This window comes from Physeter macrocephalus, chromosome 3, assembly GCF_002837175.3.
Source record: "Physeter macrocephalus isolate SW-GA chromosome 3, ASM283717v5, whole genome shotgun sequence".
Taxonomy (NCBI): domain Eukaryota; kingdom Metazoa; phylum Chordata; class Mammalia; order Artiodactyla; family Physeteridae; genus Physeter; species Physeter macrocephalus.
Window position 1 is genome coordinate 3,086,561 of NC_041216.1, and position 23,091 is coordinate 3,109,651.

The following is a 23,091-nucleotide window of genomic DNA, read 5'->3' on the forward strand; positions in this document are numbered from 1 at the left end:
ATTAGAAAAATGCAAATCAAAACTACAATGAGATATCATCTCACACCGGTCAGAATGGCCATCATCAAAAACTCTAGAAACAATAAATGCTGGAGAGGGTGTGGAGAAAAGGGAACCATCTTGCACTGCTGGTGGGAATGTAAATTGATACAGCCGCTATGGAGAACAGTATGGAGGTTCCTTGAAAAACTGCAAATAGAACTACCATACGACCCCGCAATCCCACTACTGGGCATACACCCTGAGAAAACCATAATTCAAACTGAGTCATGTACCACACTGTTTATTGCAGCTGTATTTACAATAGCCAGGACATGGAAGCAACCTAAGTGTCCATCGACAGAAGAATGGATAAAGAAGATGTGGCACATGTATACAGTGGAATATTACTCAGCCATAAAAAGAAATTGAGTTATTTGTAGTGTGGTGGATGGACCTAGAGTCTGTCATACAGAGTGAAGTAAGTCAGAAACGGAAAAACAAATATCATATGCTAACACATATATATGGAATCTTAAAAAAAAAAATGCCATGAAGCACCTAGGGGCAAGATGGGAATAAAGACACAGACCAACTAGAGAATGGACCTGAGGATACGGGCAGGGGGAAGGGTAAGCTGGGACAAAGTGATAGAGTGACATGGACATATATACACTACCAAACGTAAAATAGATAGCTAGTGGGAAGCAGCCACATAGCACAGGGAGATCAGCTCAGTGCTTTGTGACCACCTAGAGGGGTGGGATAGGGAGGGTGGGAGGGACTGAGACGTAAGAGGGAAGAGATATGAGGATATATGTATATGTATAACTGATTCAGTTTGTTAAAAAGTAGAAACTAACACACCATTGTAAAGCAATTATACTCCAATAAAGGTGTTAAAAAAAATAAAAGTACAAATGTTACTACCTAAAAAGCCATTCTTACAGAAAAAAAAGATCTGTAAACTCCTGTTTGAGATGAAAGAGACTGATCATTCAACTTTTTTTATATACCTGTACCTAAAAAGGAAAGCAAATTGCTATTGTATGTTTAGATACACTTATATAAAGTCATGATATTTGAAAAAAAAAAAAAAAAGAAAAGAATCTGCCTGCCAGGGACTTCCCTCGTGGCGCAGTGGTTAAGAATCCGCCTGCCAATGCAGGGGACGCAGGTTTGAGCCCTGGTCCGGGAAGATCCCACATGCCGCAGAGCAACTAAGCGCATGCGCCACAACTACTGAGCCTGCGCTCTAAAGCCGGCGAGCCACAACTACTGAAGCCCACGCACCTAGAGCCTGTGATCCGCAGCAAGAGAAGCTACCGCTGTGAGACGCCCACGCACCGCAATGAAGAGTAGCCCCCACTCGCTGCAACTAGAGAATATCCACATGCAGCAACGAAGACCCAACACAGCCAAAATAAATAAAGAAAGGAAGGAAGGAGAGGAGGGAGGGGAGGAGGGAGAATCCACCTGCCAGTGCAGGAGACATGGGTTCAAGCCCTGGTCCAGGAAGATCCCACATGCCACAGAGCAACTAAGCTCGTGCACCACAACTACTGAGCCTGCACTCTAGAGCCCAGTCACCACAACTAGAGAATGCCCGTGCACAGCCAGAAAGACCCAACGCAGCCAAAAATAAATAAATTTATTTTTTTAAAAAATCTGAATCAATGGAGAGGGAAAAAGGGAAGAAAATTCAGTTGATTGTTTAGAAAAAAGAAGGTACAACTTGAAAAATCAAGTTAAATAGAAATGTAGGCAGTATGATAATTGTAATAAATTTAAATACATCAGTTATCACAAGAAATTAGCTTAAACTCATCAGTTTATTCAGACATAGATTAGATTGTTTTTAAATCTAGCTACATGCTGTTTACAAGAGACACTCACTGCTGAAATATGACGGAAAGGTGTTGAAAGTAAAAGAATATAAAATGTATACCATGCAAACCTTTATCAAAATAAAGCTGGTGTTAACTATACTGAAATTAGACAAAGAAGACTTTGGTGCTAAAAAGCATTAAAGAGGTTACTATCTAATGATAAAAAAATATAGTTCACCAAGAAGATAAAAGTTATAAATATACATGCTCCTCAAAAACATAGCCTCAAAGTAGGTAAAGCAAACTTTGACAGAATTACATGGAAAAACTGGAAAATCCACAGTCATTAGGAAATATTTTAATACACACCTCTCAATAATTGATAAATCAAACAGATAAGAAAAAATGGTATATCAATCAGCATAAGCTAATCAGTATTAAATGTTGATCAATTTTTAAAAATCAGTTGCATTCCTATTTAACCGCAGCAAGTGGTTTGAAAATAGAATTTTTAAAGATACTCTTTAAGATAGCAACAGAATTACAATACGGCCAGAAAAAAAAATTACAATATGGTTCGTAAAAAGCATGAGACATTTGTAAAGGAATTTTTAAACTTATACTGAAGAAGAAATCTACGTTAAAGAATACTTAACAGATGGAAAATACTATCATGTTCCTGGATGGAAGGGCTCAAATTCATACATACAAAGGTTATTTCTTCCCAAAGAAATAACCTTATTCTTTCCAAATAAGTTCACTGGGATTCCAGTCAAAATACAAGTAGGGTTTTTCTGTGGAACTTGAAAAGCTGATCTTAAAATTCATATGAAAGGTCAAGGAGAAAGAATAGCCAAAACAATACTGAAGAATAATAAAGTAGGGAGACTTTTTCTGCCAGATATCCATTTAATAAGACGTTTTTGGTACACAATTGGACAGTAAGACGAAGGGAAACAGAATAGAGTATACAACACTTTTTTGGAAACTTTATCTATGCAACTGCATTGCACATCAGCACCCAAGAACTAGCTACACTACTGGAGAGACTGTACAATGTTACAACTGCTTTGGAGGGCAATTTAACAATATTTAATAAAGTGGAAGATGTATATATCTATCCTATAACCCACCAATTCTACTCCTAGGTATACACCCTGAAGAAATCCTGCCACATGTGAACAAAGGAACAAGTGCAAGAATGGCCATTAAAACTCTTTTGAAATAGTAAACAATTCAAAACAACCTTAAATGTCTGTCAAAAGAGAATGAATAAATTAAGATATATACATGTAATGGAGTACTATTAGCAGTTAAAATAAACTAGATCTAAATTTATCAACATGGATGCATTTCAAAAACATAATGTTGAACAAAAAAAGCAAGTTGTAGAATGATATGTTCAGTATAATACTATTTATATAAAATTTAAAAGTATGCAAATGGTTTGTACATATATAGTAAAGTATAAAAACATGCATGGGGAAGGGCACAAAAGGGGATTCAGCCTTACCTGTTACCCTTTATTTCTTGAAAAAGAAGAAGATCTGAAGCAAAGATGTCAAAATATTAGGATTAACAAAGTAATACTTTGGTATACTTTGAAATTCATTTAAAAGAAAGACTAAAGCTCCATTATAAATCCTATATAGCAGTCACTTTTTGATCATCCAAATGAAATAGCAGTCTTTTGGCATACATAGCCTCTCTCTTTGCGTCTAGGTCTGTGTATTTCTGTCTCTCATTTAGGAACCACCATCGCCTTCTCACAACTTCTTCAAAATGGGAATGAAGCTGGAAGCTGTGGACAGGAAGAACCCTCATTTCATTTGCCCAGCCACTATTGGGGAGGTGCGAGGCTCAGAGGTGCTTGTCACTTTTGATGGGTGGCGAGGGGCCTTTGACTACTGGTGCCGCTTCGACTCCCGGGACATCTTCCCTGTGGGCTGGTGTTCCTTGACTGGAGACAACCTGCAGCCACCTGGCACTAAAGGTAAAGGCTCTTAAAGTTGGGACCCAAGTTGGTAAGGGAGCCTACCTAGATCTCTCATGGTCGGCATACCTTCACTGATAAACCTCACTTGTAGGCAAAGGAGGAGCAAGGGCCAGCAACTTAGGTAAAAACCAATGTCTACTGAAGAGTAATCAGAAACAGTAAGAATTTAAATGTCACGTGAAGCTAGACGTGGAGTTTAGCATAAAGTAAAAATTCCTTGCTCTAAATATCTTGGCTTATTTTCAGGCAACTAGCTTCTCATCTCTCTTACTCTTATTACTAGCCTGTTTCAGAGTTTGAGTAGTATCATTCTTGAGGTGCACATTCTGGCTTTGTAGATGAGCTGGAGTAACATTGTATTATATAAAAATACTTAACAAGCACTGTAGCGTAATGGAAAAAGCATGTGCTTTGAAGTAAGATAGACTTAGATTTGAGGTCCAGCTCTGCCTTTTGCCAGCTGTGCGGCTTTGGTCAGTTAGTTCACCTCTCTAAACCTCAAAGTTCCTCGTCTGTAAAAGAATACCTACTTCATAAAGTTACTGTGAAGAATAAATGAGATTACATGGGTAAAATGCTTAGATAATATCTGGCAAATACCAAATGCTAAACAAATGTTTTTACTGTATTGCTGCTGCTATTATTTTAGTTATTATATATTTATTATAATTACTATATAATATGCCATTATTAGTATTATAATAATACTATTATTAAAATAACCACTACCTACGGGAGAGTATATATAAAGTACTAGAATAGTACCGCAGAGTAGTTGAACAATCAATGATATTTCTAATGATCATGATGTTGGAGATCATCCAGGATAGAGTTTGAGGTAGCTGTTTTTTTTTTGGCTGCATTGGGTCTTCGTTGCTGAGAGCGTGGGCTTTCTCTAGTTGTGGCGAGCAGGGGCTACTCTTCGTTGTGCTACGTTGGCTTCTCATTGCAGTGGCTTCTCTTGTTGCGGACCACGGGCTCTAGGCACATGGACTTCAGTGGTTGTGGCTCGCGGGCTCAGTAGTTGTGGCGAGCAGGCTTTAGAGCGCAGGCTCAGTAGTTGTGGCGAGCGGGCTCTAGAGCGCAGGCTCAGTAGTTGTGGTGCATGGGCTTGGTTGCTCCCCAGCATGTGGGATCGTCCCAGACCAGGACTCGAATCCATGTCCCCTGCTTTGGCAGATGGATTCTTAACCACTGTGCCACCAGGGAAGCCCAAGGTAGCTGTTAATAAAGGAAATAAATAATAAGAATTTCATCCCTTCAAGTCTAAAAGTACTCGTGAGTCTGAGGGAATGGAAAGCCACCCTTCCTATTGTCTTTGGGTTTCTTTTCTAAACCTCTATCAAATTCATTCGATTCTTAACCACTGTGCCACCAGGGAAGCCCAAGGTAGCTGTTAATAAAGGAAATAAATAATAAGAATTTCATCCCTTCAAGTCTAAAAGTACTCGTGAGTCTGAGGGAATGGAAAGCCACCCTTCCTATTGTCTTTGGGTTTCTTTTCTAAACCTCTATCAAATTCATTCATTCAATTAGCCAGATATTTATGTAGCAGCCAGTTGTAAGCCAAGCTGAGGATACAGCAGTTACAAGATGAAAAACATTCATCAAGTGCTCTCATGACATTTCCATTCTAGAGGGATGAGATAGTCAATAAACATTTAAATCAAGAAGTAAACAAGATGATTTCAGGTAGACAGTTTCTCTTAAGGAAGTAAAGTATGATAAGAGTGTGACAGTAAAGGTGTGATTATGAAGAGAGTTACTTGTTTAACAGCTTTATTGAATATAATTGAAGTAAAAGAAATGACACATAAAGTATACAGTTTGGAAAGTTTTGACATGTATGTATCCGTGAAACTGTTACCATAATCAAGATAATGAACAAATCCATCATCCCCAAAAGTTCCCTTGTTCCTCTTTGTGGAGGGGGAGCTTTTTTAGATACAATTTTTTTTTTAGGAAAAATTGTCTGAAAAGGGATATTTAAATTCAATGACAAGAAGAAGCCATCCAAGGAAAGAGAATTCCAAGCAGGCAGATGTGACAAACGTACAAGGGTGCTGAGACACGAATGAGTTTATTATGTTTCAAGGGCAGAAAGAACACTGCTCTGACTACAATGCACTGTGTGAGGGGCAAAGTGGCAAAATCGTGTAGGACCTTGTAAGCCAGAGTGAAAATTTGGATTTTATTCTAAACATAGTGGGGAGTCATTAGAGGGGACTATGTAAGGGAGTAACAAAATCTGATTTACTTTTTAAAAAAATCACTAGTACTTGTATCCAAGAATACAAAAGAAATTTATGACTCAACAATAAAAAAAGATAAATAATGCAGTTGAAAAGATAGGCAGAGGACTTGAATATTTCTCCAAAGAAAATATACAAAAGGCCAATAAGGACTTGAAAAGATGCTCAGCATCTTTAGTCATTAGGGAAATGCAAATCAAAGCCACGATGAGATACCACTGAACACCCATGGGTATGGATATAATCGAAAGACAGACAATAACAAGTGGTGGTGAGAATGTGGAGTAATTGGAACTCTCATACATTGCCGGTGAGATTGTAAAATGCTGCAGCCACTTTGAAAGCAGTTTGGAAGTTACTCAAAATGTTAAACATAGAGTTACCTGTGACCCAGCAAGTCCACTTGTGGGTATATACCCAAGAGAATAGAAATCATATGCCCAACAAACATGTACCATGAATTCATGGCAGCATTATTCATAACAGCCAAAAAGTTGAAATAGCCCAAGAGTTCCTCTGATAAAAAGATAAATAAAATGTGTTATATCCATATGAAATATTTGGCAATAAAAAAGAGTGAAGTACTGATATATGCTACAACATAGATGTATCTTAAAGACATTATGCTAAGTGAAAAAGCCAGTCACAAAAGACCACACATTTGCAGTTATATGAAATGTCCAGAATAGGCAAAAACATAGAGACAAAATACATTAGTGGTTTCTGGGGGCTTGCAGGGGGAGAGGAAATGGTAAGTGATTGCTAATGGGTATGGGGTTTCTTTGGGGGATGATGAATATGTTCTAAAGTCAGATGGGGATGATGTTTGCACAACTCTGAATCTACTAAAAACACTGAATTGTGTACTTGAAAAGGGTGAATTTTATGGTATGTGAATTACATGTCAATAAAGCTGTTACATAAAACATCACTTGCTCTGTTTTTGAAGAATGGGTTGTGCCATGGTAACTGTGGAGGAGGAAAAGATAGGGTTGCTTAGGTTGGTGGCACTGAGTGGATAGAACTTGAGATGGGGGCAGTGTGGGGGAGAGAAGACAGACTTCCTGCCTCAGGAAAGTGCTACTCCTCTAAATGCTTTCAGAAACAAGTGCCCTGGGGTCAGTGTGAGAAGTCCATTGCTCTCCCTCTGCAGACTCTGTGAGATAATCTCTCTGTGGAAGTAGCAGGAAGAGAAGTGCCTTAAAAGTGATAATAGAGTCATTTTTGCTTTCTTGAGACTAAAACAGGATAAGCCTTGGTGCTCCAGGGTATATTCAGTTAGTAGGTTGATTTTCTTACTTTCTTGCTTAAAGAACTCTGCTATTTTGACTGGTAAATCTCCTAGGGCAATTGGGCAGTTCTCAAAAGCCAGAGGAGCTTGAGAATCTTTGTGTTCAGAAATTACTGGACACTATGCTGATAAGAAATATGGCACACCATGTGGCTGACGATTGCAGAGGTGTTTCCTGGCTCTTTCCTTCTCTTCAGTGTATCTCTGGAGATCTTAGATTTTTAACAGAAAGACCAGGCTTAGAAGGTAGGAGGTTCTTCCAGTTGGCATTTCCAGACCAGGTCCTTCGGTCATCATTCCAGCATCTGGGTTGTTTCCTGCAACAACTCCCTCCTCCCACACCTCATACCCTCAGTAGAGCTTATAATGTAGCTTTCAGTAATAGAACTTAGGCCATCTCAGTGTCCTGGCTAAGAAGCAAGTGATACAACGTGGAAAAAATGTGATTACTCAATTCATTTCACAAAACAAGATGTTCTCTATGTGTAAGCCTGTTCTCTTTCTAATCATACTATCTCTTTCCTTTCTACCTTCTGGTCATTAGTGTGCAAATGTTAAAAAATTCAAGTATTATATGATTGTTTCTTGCCCACAGTAAGTAGGAAAAATTCCAATATTCATTTGATGTTCTTTTACACACATTATTTCTTTTTATCTTCTGTTAAATCTGAACTAGGTATTATTTTCAGATACAGTTTATTTATGAGAAAAGCAAAGTTCAAAAGATTAAGTGACTTGGTTCTATTGATAGCTGAGTCTAGAGAGGCCATGGAGATCTTTTAGTAGTGTCATTTGTCAGGGCCATCACTTTGAGCCATATTACCTTCACACATCTTCCTGTATATTCTCCCCATTCTCCTTTGGGCTCTTCAAAGCTTTATTTGAGACCCTGGGTTTTGGCGTCCAGATCCTGATATGAAATAGGAAAGAAGCAGTGTAGCGTAACATCAGAGAATTGAACTGAAGCCTAGCCCCAGCTAGGGCACAAGCTTGTTTTATGTCTTTGAGCAAGTCATTCTTAAAGTGAGACTTGTTTTATGTCTTTGAGCCAGTCATTCCTAAAGTGAGACTTGTTTTATGTCTTTGAGCATGTCATTCCTTGTCTTTGAGCAAGTCATCTAGTTTGAACTAGATGATCCTTGAGGGTCCTTCCACCCCTGTGTAGTGTACAGGTTCCTGACCTTGAGGATAGGTAACAGGTGACTCCTATGACTGTCTTCTACTTGATTCCAGATCCATCGGCTCACCTCCCACCTAACTCTGCACTCCACCCACACAGGGTTCTGCCTCTCTAAGGGGACTCTGCGTGCTAGCTGTTTCTCCTTTGTTAAGCCAGTAGGAATCCTTTTTTAGGTCCTAAACTCCTGGGCCAAGCGACTTCTGATAAGCAGCAAACGCCAAGCTTGCAACTAATCCAGGGTACTGGTTATAAAAGGCTGAAGGGTTTTTTTTAGCTGATCACTTTTTTTGTGTGTGACTTAAAATAAAACTAAAACAGAGGCAAGCTTTACTTTTTAAAATTAAAAAACCAAATAAAGAGTTCAGTCCACTTGGCATGACTATAATGTTAATTAGGCATTTAATAATCTACTAAACTCCCCTCTCCTTTGCTCTGATTTCAGGTGGGCAAGACAGTTTCAGATTATAGCTTAGCTTCCTATGTAATGAGATCCAAGCTATTTCATTTTTTTAAATATTTATTTATTTATTGGTTGTGCTGGGTCTTAGTTGGGGCACGTGGGATCTTCCTTGTGGCATGCAAACTCTTAGTTGCAGCATGCACGTGGGATCTGGTTCCCCAACCAGGGATCGAACCCAGATCCCCTGCATTGGGAGCGTGGAGTCTTACCCACTGGACCACCAGGGAAGTCCCTGTATCTTTATTATGTGTTAATATATTATTATTCTGGATTATACATCAGTCTCTTGTGTCTTCATATAGTGTGAATTTGGTCTGGCTGCTCTCTATGCTGTTGCAAATATGGTGGTCCGGTAGAGGTGTGGCCCTTGAGCACACCTGTTGGAGTAAATGGTCAGCCAGGCTTCCTTTATCCTTTTGGTCTACGCTTTCTACCTGCAGCATCATACGAAGAGAAAAATTTCAAAATCTGACTTAGTGCTGTGGCTGAAATGCTGGAGTGTACTCTCTCTGACCTGGAGAGTAAGAATTTGATACTTAAAAACAAAACTCAGAATATCTCTTCCATTATTTTTCTGTGAAACATTTTTAGAAGTGTGTCCCATACTTTATGGATGGATGGTCTCTTTCTGTTATAAAACTACATAGGAAACTATACTGTAATCACTTTGGAATTCTGGGTCAGAAAGAGGGTTGGTTAAATTGTAATCCTAAACTATGCAAGGAAAAACTAGGTAGAGGCAAGAATAACACAAATAAGGCTGTCACAAGGTCAACTAATGGGCTGATTTTCTTCAGCCAGCCATCAGTTCATTCAAGTTCTAAATATAAAGTCATGACTAGGTGCTAGTCATTGGATCGATTGATAGGAATTTTGCCTTTAGAGTTTATAGTTTTGTGAGCATATAGACCAATGGAGAATTATGACTTTGGAGTAATAAAGTACAGAAGGGCCCCTAACCTAGATTGGAGGATTAGAAGTTGAAGGTTAGGGAAGGCTTTCAAATAAAATGACATCTAAGCTGAAACCTGAAGGATGGGAGGTAGAGAAAAGAGTTGTAGCTAGCAGTGGGAAAGATGATTGGAAGCCCAAGATTTTTTTTAAAGTGTGATTGAGGACCTCCAAAATGTTTAAATGACTAGATTGTAGGGTGTAAGGAGAGGAGTAGAAAGAAATAAAGCTGGAAAGGAAGGCACAGGAAATATACAGCTTCCCTTATAGACCATTTTAAGGATCTGAGTCTTTTCCTTAAGAGCTATTGAATGGGATTTAATCAGTAGAGTTACAGGTCAGATTTGTGTTTTAGAAGAACCATTCTGATAGCATTAAAAGACTGGTTGGCTTCCAGAAGCTGGAGTCAGAGATGTCAGTTAATAAGCTGTTATAATATTATATTTCAGGTGAGAGAGAGAATTGAGGCAGAGACATTGTGGTGAAAAGATAAGATGGGGGCATGGAGTATTCTTTGAATAAAGAAGCTAAAATGTGAGTTCTTAAACTTTATTTTAACACCTATCACAACTGTTTTATTTATTTAACAAAGTTATCCCTGCAACCTGTAAAATAATACTGGTTTTTCAGTATAAGGATTAATGAGGGAGCTAAAATTCTTCTTTCTACCATGTCTAGAAAGTTAGGATTCACTTCTGCTTGGAGTCCTCGTTAAGTGGAACTAATTTATTAACTTCATCTTTATATCCCCAGCAGTTGGCACATAGGTAGTTATTCAATAATATTTGTTGAGTAGAATAGATCATGCTATATTTTCTGATTGCATTTCTATTCATCATCATCTAAAGCCATTATTCACTCAGGTACAAAAGTGAGAGTGCTACTCCAATTTTAACAGCAGACTGAAATTTATTTAAACTAATGTTTTTGTTTTTAAATCTTGGAAACCTTGTGGCCAAAAATAAGAGTGGCAGAGAGCTCTCATCGCCAGAAAGGTATATCTTCAAACCCATATTCACTCACGTCTCCATCACGCAAAACACGTACACCTGGACTACCCCCTGCTCTTTTACCCAACTTCTTTTTCTACTAAGCCACAACAAGCAGGAGAATGTCCTCTCTGCAGGAAGCTTCTGGCGGCCAGTATACCCCTCTCCTCTCCTGAGAAGTTGTGTTCACTAACCATGTCAGAAAAGGCGGGAGGGTGTTGGCTAATAAGTGAAACAAATTCTTTGGTACCCTTAATGAGGACAGCCACTTGGCTATTTGGCAATTTTTCCTTTTACCCTCTCAGACATACTAGTTCCAGGCCTTGCCTTTATTTAATATACCATTCCCTCCCTACACACATACACACACACACACACACACACACACACACACACACACACTTTCTCTCTCTCTCTCTCTCTCTCTCTCTCTCTCTCTCTCTCTGTCATTATTCTAGCTTTGGCCTTGTATTCTAATCACATATAGAAACTCTGGCCTTTATTCATCCATCTACCCAACAATTGTAGAGTAGCCCCATATTAGCAGTGCTAGGCTCAGTGGAGATTTTAGAGAATACCTACTTCCCAGGTTGATTGAGTGACTGAAATGAGAAAATGGGTGTGCAAATGCATAGAACCATATAGCACAGAGTAGATGCCCCCTTTCTGTTAATTATATCTGAATTTAGATGTCTAGGCATCCCAAGAAAAGGGAACTGCACAGAGAGACACTTAAGTGCTCTATTTTGGTCAGGAAAAATATTTATGAGATGAGGTTTGTATGGTGAACTAGTATTCCTATGACTGCTTTTCTCTTGATTGTATGCTGATGGTACATAGATAGAAATGGGAATATGAAGAAATGAAATGAGTGGCACTACATTATGAAGCAGGCGATCTGGGTTCTCTCACTGATTCTAATTATATCTGCTTAAGGGACAGTAAAAACCCCATGTCTCTCTTCCAGCTTCCTTAAGCTGCACCTTGGCTCTGCCCAGTTCTCTCTTCTGCCTTCACCAACCACAGATGCCTGAGAGTGGTAGCAATTTTCTGGCACATATAATGAAACAACTGGCATCTCTCAAACTCCTGGAAATAGTGAGATGTGACATAGGCAGTTCATAAATTTGACCACACCTGCTGTTTTCTTGGGAATACCTAGACCCATGTAGTTTTCTTTGGCAAGCTTTTATTAACACCTACTATGTGCCAGCATCAATATATATCACCTTGCAAAACTCCCTATTTTAAATAAGTGTAGGTGGTTCTTAATAAAGTCATATTGGAAACCAGTAATGTAAACTCCTTGTGTTACATTTTCCCGTTAATTTGCTAGATGATTTTTTGAGGAGATACTACAGTTATAAATAAGAATTTCTGAATCTCAATTATGACTTACTAGGATACAAACAAAATGTAAACATTCATGTATATCAGGAAGATGAGGGAAACTGGGCAAACTCTTAGAGCAGAGAAGAACAGAAGATTATGAGGGTGATATGGCAAGAAGGCAGGAGTTTAACTGTAAGCTTTTTAGATAGATAGTCTTATGCTAAGGAAGGCTGGAGTGTATTCATTTGACTGTATGGCTGACTGGCAGGTGTTTCATCACAATGTGCTTTTATGCCACCTATCCAAGTGGCCTAGACTTGACCAGACACATTAGTAGACCATCTTCTGAGAATGTGTAGCCCTCCACTTGCTGAAATTGTTCCTGAATCCTCTTACCTATTTCCCCAGACACTCCTTTGAGTTTCAGTAATATGAGGTTTTTGAAGGTGGCTCTGGTCCTATCATGCATGATTTTCTTATCCTTCTGTTTTTCCCACTCTCTACAGATTTATCAGCCTGAGAAGTCCCCAGGAAAACATGAAATGTCTTTATAGTTGCAGAGGTCCTCTATCCATGCTGTGGGAATAAGAGTCAGGAGGGAAAGAAGGAGCTAGAACTGGGGAGCTGAATGTGTTAACTCAGCTAGATAGGAGCAGGAGGCAACCCATGCTTTATTACGTGAACTGGAATTTAGAGCAGTGGAGTTTCAGCCTGGGCATCAGCCCAGCTGGCAATACATAGCTGAACCCAGCCAAGTTGAGCAAAGCTAATAAGGAACACATCCTCTAAATTACTATGCCAAGACCAAGGATACACTGCTGTGAATGAAAACAAGAGCCCAGTCCAGGAAACTGATAAACCAAATGGATTTCCCCCTGTTCTTTTTTTCTTTTCCATTGTTCATGTTCTATGTCATGTAGACACACACACACACACACACACACACAAGCTGGACTTATATTTTATGAATCAGTTTCCAACTCCATATGCTGTGTTGTTGCTGCAGAGGGGAAAGATCTGATAATGAATTCTTTTGGGGCAGTTAAGACTCCTAACTAAGGATTACTGGAGACATAGAAGTCCTCAGTTCCCTGATGCCCTTCATTATTATAATTAGGCATGTTTAGTTCTTTATCTTTTCCTTTATTTGGGGATACTCTCTTGTTTATTGGTTTCAGAGTAACATAGTGGAAAGAGCATGGACTTTGGAGACTGAAAATAGATTCAAATCCTAGCTTTAGCTGTGTGTCCTTTTGCAAGTCTTTTAACCTCTGAGTTCAGTTTCTCCATCCTTAAAATAACCAAATATAATGGTTGTCTCAGGAAGAGGTGAGGCACTTATGTGATTGTTTGAGTTGCAAACTGAAGTAGCCACGTTTTTCATGGAACGTCGTCTTTACTTCAAAGACCAACTGACTCGAGTATTTGGCAGACATTCTCTCCAAAATTAAGTGAGACAGTCACTTCAAGAAAGACAACCTGGGACTTCCCTGGTGGTCCAATGGTTGAGAATCCGTCTTGCAATTCAGGGACACCAGTTCGATCCCTGGTCAGGGAATTAATCCCACATGCCATGAGGCAACTAAGCCCACACGCCACAACTACTGAGCTCACGCACCTAAGTTAGAGAGCCCACGTGCTCTGGAGCCCGTGCGCCACAACTAGGGAGAGGCCCGAGCACTGCAACAAAGAGCCTGCGTTCCGCAACTAAGACCCAACACAGCCAAAAAATAAATAAATAAATAAAAATAAATAAAAGACAACATATAAGCATTTGCTGTAAATGATAAATTTAAACTTACAAGTGAATATTAGAATTTTGGAAAACTTGTATCCACCAACATGAGCTTAAACATCTTCCCAATATGTAAAGAATTCAGAGTCATTCTTTACCATGTTCTCTCCCATCTAGAAGTGACTTTGGTTAAGATTCAGCTAGTTGCCTTAGTGTTAAATATGAGATGTCAGGAAGGTAAAAAGTCATAGGATCCTAGAATCTCAGGGTTAGAGGAAACCTCAGAAGTCCTCAAATTCAACCTCCCACCTAATTCCTTGAGAGCATCCCCTGTAAATACTCATCTATCCCTTACTTGAATTCTTCTAGAGACAGGGAGACTATGTACCCTCCCAAAGGAGCATATTCCTTCCATTTGCGATAGCTCTAATGGCTAAAAGTGTTCTTTTTTTTTATTTTGAGGTGAAATCTGCTTTCCCCCAGTATCTATCTGTTGGCTCTAATTTTGTTTCTTGTTTCACTTGAAACCTTTTCAGAGGACTCTTGATACTCTTGTTCCTCCAGGTCTTTTTTCTTCAGGTATTTCTGAGATTGTATAGTTTCTAAGGTCCTCATCATCTTGGACTCTCTTCTTGATCCACTTTGGTTGACAATGTTGTTCCTAGAGCGAGCTCCACACATCAGGAATGGTCCAGCTAGTGCAGAATAGAGTGGCACTCTCGCTTCCCTTAGAAGGGAACTATACTGTGACCAAACTTGTTAAAGATAAGGGATTGCATTTTTTTTTTATTTTTATGTTCTCAAATGGTCACACTAGATGTTTAATAGTACCCCTTATCTAGTCTCAGCACAAATTGAACCAGACTTCAGGACATAATGGCCATGTTAGGTAAGGGGATTTTCTAGTAAATCTTTTTTTTTTCTTTTGTACTGAGGGGTAAGGTGGTAATTCAAAAGATTCAGAAAGTGCTTTTATAATTATCTTTTGTGACAATACCCAAGTTGTGATAAACCTAGTATTTTCCTCAGTAAAAGTTTTCATCAGATAGGAGGATTCCTCTTTTTTCTCCATGATAATTTTTCTTTATTCAAATCAGTAAGGGACTTCCCTGGCGGTCCAGAGGCTGGGACTCCACGCTTCCACTGCAGGGGCCATGGGTTCAGTCCCTGGTCGGGGAACTAAGATCCTGCATGCCATGCAGCGCAGCCAAAAAATAAAATAAAACAAAATAAAATTAAGTTGTAAAAAAAATCAGTAAGAATCATATAGTATCTGCTCTGTAGAAACATGGAAGCCTGCCTTAGAGCTGAATTCACTCATGTACACGTGGTCAATATTCACAGTATACTGTAGAGCCAGAATTATTTGGAACTTTCCATGGAAAAGAATGTAGGTCACACCTACTGTATAGCACAGGGAACTCTACTCAGTATTCTTTAATAACCTAAATGGGGAAGGAATCTGAAAAACAATGGATATGTGTCTATGTATGGCTGAATTGCTTTTCTGTACACCTGAAACTAACACAGCATTGTAAATCAACTATACTCCAATATAAAATTTAAAAATTTTTAAAGATTGGTTTTAAATCATAACCTCAATTCTAAATTTTCTACAAAAAAAAAGGAATATAGGTCACAAAAATATATAACCTTTTTTGTATTGCTATTTAGTACTATGTTAAACTAATTACTTTTTATAATTTTTTTAGAAGGATGTTTAATGAGCACCATCTTAATAAGAAAGGAAGTTAGAGACTTCCCTGGTGGTCCAGTGGTTAAGAATCCGTCTTCCAATGCAGAGGATGTGGGTTCGATCCCTGGTCAGGGAACTAATATCCCACGTGCTGAGGGGCAACAAAGTCCACGCACTGCAACTACAGAGCCCACGCGCTCTGCAGCCTGCGCACCACAGCTAGAGAGAAGCCCACGCGCTGCAACGAAGAGCCGCGCGTTGCAAGGAAAGATCCAGCGTGCAGTAACTAAGACCAATCACAGACAAAAATAAAGAAATATTTTTGAAAAAAAGAGAAAGGAAACCCATACAAGGTCTCAAATACAGCAGACACTTTGATACATTATCTTAGTAAATCTTGGCAAACCCACTGTGGGGTTTATAGTATTTAACTTTGTTTTACATATGAAGAGACTGAGACTCAGGAATTTTCCCAGGAGGAATAAGAACTAAAATTTGTTGAGTCCCTAGGTCATATCAGATGTAGTGCTTATCACATCCATATCCTCAAACTTTGTCTCAGTTAAACCTCACAATAACTCATAGCTCAGAGAGGTTGAGTGATTTGCAAGGATTTGAACCTAATGGTTTCTGACTTCAAAATCCTTTTCTTTCTATTACACCACATTTCACTTCTCTATGCCTCAAAGGAGGTTTAGAGATAACCAGTAGGTAAATAAGTCTGAGATAATTGTGAATAAGATTGAGTGAGTTAATGAATGTTAAGGTACTTTGAGAATTGCAAAGTGTGATTCTCAGGTGAAGGGTTTCCATCAGTGATTTTGGAAAAGCATAGTGAAATCTACCAGAAACTCCAGGGTGCTTTACCCCAGCAACTGGGGATTTGGATGAGTTTGAAATGTGTGTTGGGAGTAGAATGAGAAAGATCAAGAGTGGGAAATAGATCCTTTAAAGCACCAATAACTAGTTACTGTACATCTGGACAAGAAAAGTCAGTTTTCTAGGCTAGTCACTGCCAGCTGTTCAGTCATAGAAAATGAAATACAATAGTTCTTACAGGAGAAGTCATTCATAATTGAGTGCAACCACCTGTATATATAGTTGTTCAATCAACTGTGCTAGTTGAGGTATTCCTAGGAAATTTAACCTTCATGGAAATGAAAGGGATTGGAAAAGTCATCTAAGGGCACTGGTAGGACCCCTCCCCCCCTCCCCCACCAAGGATAGTTGGAGTACCTGCAAGTTTCTCTGTCCTTTCTTCCTACTGCTGGTATAGCGACTGGTAGTCTGGCTTTCTGCTTTATACGGACCTGGAAGCCTATTTGGATGGGGGCTTGTGGTGCCTGTCTGGTCACTTGTGCTTTTTAGTGACAATGTATCACCACACCTTTTTTTTTTTCTTTTTTCTCATATTTGTTTACGTGTGTTTTTGTTTTCAAAATTATGTTAACATATCTCAAATAAAATAACATTCCTGACTAACTTGGCGGAAGCTAATCCCCAACCCCGTCAAAACAAATAAAAACTGTTAATTTTATTTTCCACATTAACATTGAGGAGTAATTGGATTTTTTTTTAATCTTTCCCAGTAATATCTGCTGGCCTACGCCTGGCTTTCCATGAAATATATGATGCTAAAAATTGAGAATTCAGTAAGTTCATTCAGAAATACTTACTGAGTTTCTAATGTGTGTTGGCCAGTATGCTAGGTACAGCAGGGAGTATAATTTTATTAGAGGAGATGAGATATAGATAAATAAAATATAAGGTAGAAACAGTTGGTCATTTGACTTTCTTCTACATCCTGTTTATTTTTTAGAACCATAGAATTCTCATAAAACTTTCAGAATGGAAGGACCTTTTTAGAGATCTGCTAGCTGTGTGACTTTGAACAAGTTATTTAACCTCTCTTAGCCTTAGTTTCTTCATCTGTACGTTGGAGGCGATAATAGTTCCTACACACATGGTTGTTGTAAGGAGTTAAATGAGTTTGTATATTAGAACAACAGCTAGCAAATACTAAGCTCTCAAGAAATGTGTGTCATTTTATAGTCTAAAAGCTTTTATTTTATAAATAAAGACATTGAGACCCAGGAAGAGTAAGTCACTTCATCAAGTTTTATTTGGGTTAGCTATCAGATATGTTGTTTGTATGATGATAAGTAAGGTGAGTTTTTCATTGGTAGTATTTAAAAGTTTAAGTTTTTGTATATTATAAAAACAGGTGCTTATAAAATTGTTGTCAAAAATAGAATGAAATATTTAAGAGTTACCCAGAAGTAAAGTTCAAAATAATACTGTACAAATTGAATAGGTGAAAAAGAGGGAAGACTGGGGAAGGCTTCTTGGGATTTGTGTCATTTGCTGAAGGATGCCTAGAATTGTTAGCCTACTAGAGATGCAATAGAAAAGGGCATTCCAGGTGGACTAACATGTACAAGGCACAAGCTAAGAAAAAAAAAAAAGATTCTTAAAATTGAAACACAGGGCGTATGGTGGAAAACTAAAATCAGATGACGTAAGTTAATAAGCAGGGCCTGTTCAGAGGGACTTTACCCAGAAAGTTAGAAGAGACCATTGAAGGGTTTTAACCAAAGGAGTGACCTGATCGTATTTGTGTTTTAGACCGATCTTTATGACCTGTTAGATAAGGGATAGAGATAATGATGGGTGGCGGTAAATTAGAGGCAAGGAGACCAGTTAGTTGGCCATTTCAGTGATCAAGGCAAGAGAGGATGAGGATCTGACTTAAGGTAGTGGCAGGTGGGGCTGGAGTGAAAGAAATGAATTTGAGACATTCAGAGGACAATTCTCTGGGAAAAGGCATTTTCTTTTTTGAGCTACAGTCCTTTATGCTTTTAGTGTTAGAGAATCTTAGAACTGCAAGCAGACTAAAATGCTAGGGAGATGCTAAGGAAACCATGGATTTGATGTCAAACTAGAATAAACTAAATGGAATAAATGCAGAGTTGGAGATAGACTGTATTATCAGCAGAATATGCCATATCTAAGCATAGGCAGGTATAAAAACCAGGAAACTAAATCTGAAATCAGTCAACAAAGTTGCAAATCAAGAAGGCCAGTTGTCCAGATGAATTTGTGATGAAAGATACACTTTCTCCCAACCTTAACGGCCCAGTACCCTGAGCCAGATTCTGAGAGGCTAACTTGATTTCTAGATCAAGCACCTTTTATTTCAAGGACTGAAATAAATACTGCACATCCATTATTTTAATTAATATATACTTACCTTTTGTATACTTAGGCATATTGCACATTGCCAATTTTGGAGCAGAATTGAAGGTTCTCAGAGTGTTAAAAACTAGCAAGTGAAGAAATAGGCATTTCTTTTTTTTTAATGTTGCTCAAATTTTTCTTTAATAAAGAAAAATCAAAGGAATTATTTAACAAATGTAATCAAATGACAAAGATGATTTGTTTAGGAAATCTAAGGGTAGCAGAGATGTATGTTAAGAGAGTACCACCATAAAATATATATATGTATATATATATTCTATGACTAGAAAATGTTTCAAGAGAAAAATATTAATTCTAATTCAGTAAGAAAAGTTTCACTGAAATAAATACTGCACATCCATTATTTTAATTAATATATACTTACCTTTTGTATACTTAGGCATATTGCACATTGCCAATTTTGGAGCAGAATTGAAGGTTCTCAGAGTGTTAAAAACTAGCAAGTGAAGAAATAGGCATTTCTTTTTTTTTAATGTTGCTCAAATTTTTCTTTAATAAAGAAAAATCAAAGGAATTATTTAACAAATGTAATCAAATGACAAAGATGATTTGTTTAGGAAATCTAAGGGTAGCAGAGATGTATGTTAAGAGAGTACCACCATAAAATATATATATGTATATATATATTCTATGACTAGAAAATGTTTCAAGAGAAAAATATTAATTCTAATTCAGTAAGAAAAGTTTCATATTTCTTTTATCACAGAGACTGTAAACTAGGTTAAAAGGCTAGAAATTGCTACTCATGTGTGTAAACCCTATCGCAGCTGGTCCCAGATACTGCCCACATTACCCCCTGTGAAATGGAAAGCATTAGAGTAGTTTCATACTAATTATTAGCATGAGAGAGATGAGCAAAATGTGGGGAGGGGAAGGCAGGACACTGACCTGTCCACACTCTTTAGCGACTCAAGTGGGCTCACTTTGGTCTTAGGACAGGATTCCCATTGGCTGTATCTTCTACTAGAACAGTGATTCAGGGTCCACAGCAAACAGGATCAGAAACATCGTTCTGCCTTAAGTACCCCTTGGCACTTTCCTCTTTCCCTTTCTCTTTCTAACCCTCCCCAATCTATTCTGCACTTCTACCTCCCACAGAGCAGCAGAAAGGGGAAAAGGCTCTAATGTTTGTTGGCCACTATGTGGCCAGCACCATAGTGGTCCCACCATATTGTTATTTCGTATAATCTTGACAGTAACACATTAGGTAAGTACTATTATCTGTTTTACAAATGAAGAAACTACACTGCAAAGAAATGAAGTAACTTCCTCAGACTCACACATCATGTTTAAGTGTCCATGGTTCCAGTTCTAGCTTAGCCATTAACTTCCTGAAAGATTATAAGCAAGTATTTTTTCCCTATAATCTTTAGTTTCTCCATCTATCCAAAAAAGGAGATTAAACTAGATGATATGTAAGCTCCCTTCCAGCTCTTAATATATTAAGATTCTGTTTGGGGCAAATTATCCAGTTAGTTACTAGAAAAGGCATCAGAGGTTAGTGTCCGTTTGTTCATAAAATTGCTATTGTTACTGGACCTAGTCAGTTAATCTGAATTCCCACCTTCTTCGTTTCCTTTGCCATTGTTAGCAATTTGTATATTTTATTCTGATTTTCATTCTTTACAAATAATTCTTTGAAATACAGTTTAATTACACTATATGTTAAATTTTATATTGTTTTTCACTTAACATTATATCATCTGCCCTGTTCCACAGTCTTTATGGCCATCATTTTTAGTGATTACATAATTTGGTTGAATGGATACACAGTTGTTTGCCTAATTATTCCCTTAGTTTGATAGTCCAGAATTCTCTTACAACAATGCTATGATAAACATATTTAAGCATTTTTCAATTCTGAGGAACATATCCTTAAGATAGGTTCCCAGAAATACAAGTCAAAGAAATTGAATACTTCTAAGGATCTTGGCTGCACAGAGCCAAGTCTGCTCATTTTTAAAATATACATTTGTGTGTTCAACCAAGAACCTCCTGCTTAAAACCAACCAGAAAACAGCATCAGAATGACTTTTTTTTTCTTCCAGCCTGTATTTGGATAGGAAACCCAGAGCCAAGGAGCTAAGAGATCATCATTTTTATATACCAATTACAGTGTTCCTACAATAGAAGTTGTTGCAAACCAGAAAAAAGTAGGTAAAATATTTTGCCAATTTTCTACCATTCCACATGTGTGCTGTCTTTTGGAAATAGGCTTTACTCAGAGTTGACTATGGGACTTGAAGTATTCCCTGGGGAAGGGAATGCACATAGTATGTCCAAGGCCTGTGCCAGAAACTTTGGGGACTATGTGGAATGTAGATTACCCTGTTCTTGCAGTTTTTAACCCTGCTAGGGAATTTAGACATGAACCACTAAAAAAGCAATCTAAGCAAACCAAAATCCTAGAATCAAATGCCAGATTATGGGTTACATTCATTCACTCAGTTAAGATTTATTGAGCACCTACCATGTATAAAGGAAAATTCTTGGAGGTGGAGATAACAGCATTGCCGTTCGGAATTTATATGCTAGTTGGGAGAGACAGAAAATAATCAAGTAAGCAGTGATAATTTCTCTGTGGAAAAAGAGGGAAATGGAAAGTGCCAGGGGTTGGTGTATGGGAGGCAGGGGGTAAGTGGAGGTATTATTTTATACAGAGTGATCAGGAAAAGCGTCGCTGAAAGGTACCATGGTACCATATGGATATCTGGGAAAAAGAAGTTCTTTCCTGGCAAAGGCAGATGCAAGTTTAAGTGCACAAAACCAATAGAGTGTTTAGTGCAGCAGTTCTCCAACTGTGGTCCTTGGATCACATCCCCAAGACACTGTCACAAGATCTGAGGTCAAACTATTTTCATAGTAATACTGATTCTATTTGTCTTTTTCCCTGGGTTTTTGTTTATATCGATGGTATAAAAGCAGTGGTGTGTAAAACTGCTGGCAACTTGGTACAAATCAAAGCAATGACACTAAACTGTAGTAACAGTACTATCTTTCACTGGCATACATTGCAGGAGGAAAAAAGAAGCCACGTTCACTTAAGATGTCCTTGATAAAGCAGCAAAATTTGTTTATATCATATTCAATTTGATCAGTTTTATCAAGTTTGATTCATTTTGTCAAATTTCAATATTTTTAATATTCTGTGTGAGGAAATGAGAAGTATGGATAAAACAGTTCTGCTGCATACTGAAGTACTGTGGTTGCCTTGAGAAAAAGCACTTGTATAATTGACCCTGTCAGCCACTTTTTAACTGAACACCACTTTCACTTGAAAGAATGACTAACAGACAAACTGGTTATTCAGATTTGGTATTTGGCAGACATTTTCTCAAAAATTGATTAAGTGAGCCTGTCACTTCAAGGACAACTACTAATAGCATTTGCAGACAATGCTAAAATTCAAATGAAAATTAGAATTTTTGAAAACTTGTGTCTGCCACCATGATCTCAACAGCTTGCTAGTACTTATACAGACTCTTCTGATGGGATTATGATGATAGCAACTATTGAGAATTTTTGATATTGCATACTGAAATGTATCAACATTGGAAAATCTGCATAACTCAGTGAAACAATATTTTCCAGATGACCAACGCATCATGTTACAAAATCATGTGTGGATAAAAGATCCATTCAAAGTGTGAGATTGACCAATGGATTTTAACATTAACAGAATATGAAAAGTTCGTTGTATGGCTTCAGATTCTATGTTTTAACTAATATTTAGGAAACTGGTTGAGTTTTAGTATGTTATTAGAGGGGGATAGCCACAATTACCTGATAATTTTATTTGAGTACTCCTCCCTTTTCCAACTACATATCTCCATTAATCTGGATTTTCTTTGTATACTTCATATATTTCAACCAAAATGATATATAGTGGTGATCAAATGCAGAAGCAGAGAATCCAATTTTCTTCTATTAGGTCAGATATTAAAGAGTTTTCCAAAAATATAAAACAATACCATTCTTCTCATTGAATTTTTTTCCTTTGGAAAATACAGTGATTTTCATAAATATATGTTGTATTAACATGTTTTTGTTCATTTAAAATTAAAATTTCTTTAATTTGTCAGTTATTTCTAATAGGATAATATATATATATATATATATATATATATATATATATATATATAT

The 23,091-nt window shown here is 37.8% G+C and overlaps 1 protein-coding gene across 21 annotated transcripts in view; it reads left to right on the top strand.

Annotated features, from left to right (window-relative positions):
* SCMH1 (Scm polycomb group protein homolog 1) overlaps window positions 1–23,091 on the top strand; it is a 207,019-nt gene that overhangs the window by 119,710 nt on the left and 64,218 nt on the right. For 20 of the 21 annotated variants that reach the window (XR_003678541.2, XR_003678540.2, XR_008616609.1 and 17 more), the window contains one exon: window positions 3,558–3,801. Coding sequence is in view for 18 of the 21 variants with exons in the window: in XM_055082698.1 (XP_054938673.1) it covers window positions 3,558–3,801 (244 nt within the window). In the remaining 3 variants the exon portion in view is untranslated. Of the gene's footprint in view, window positions 1–3,530; window positions 3,802–23,091 lie in introns of all 21 variants that reach the window. The other variant, XM_028485643.2, reaches the window with a different exon arrangement.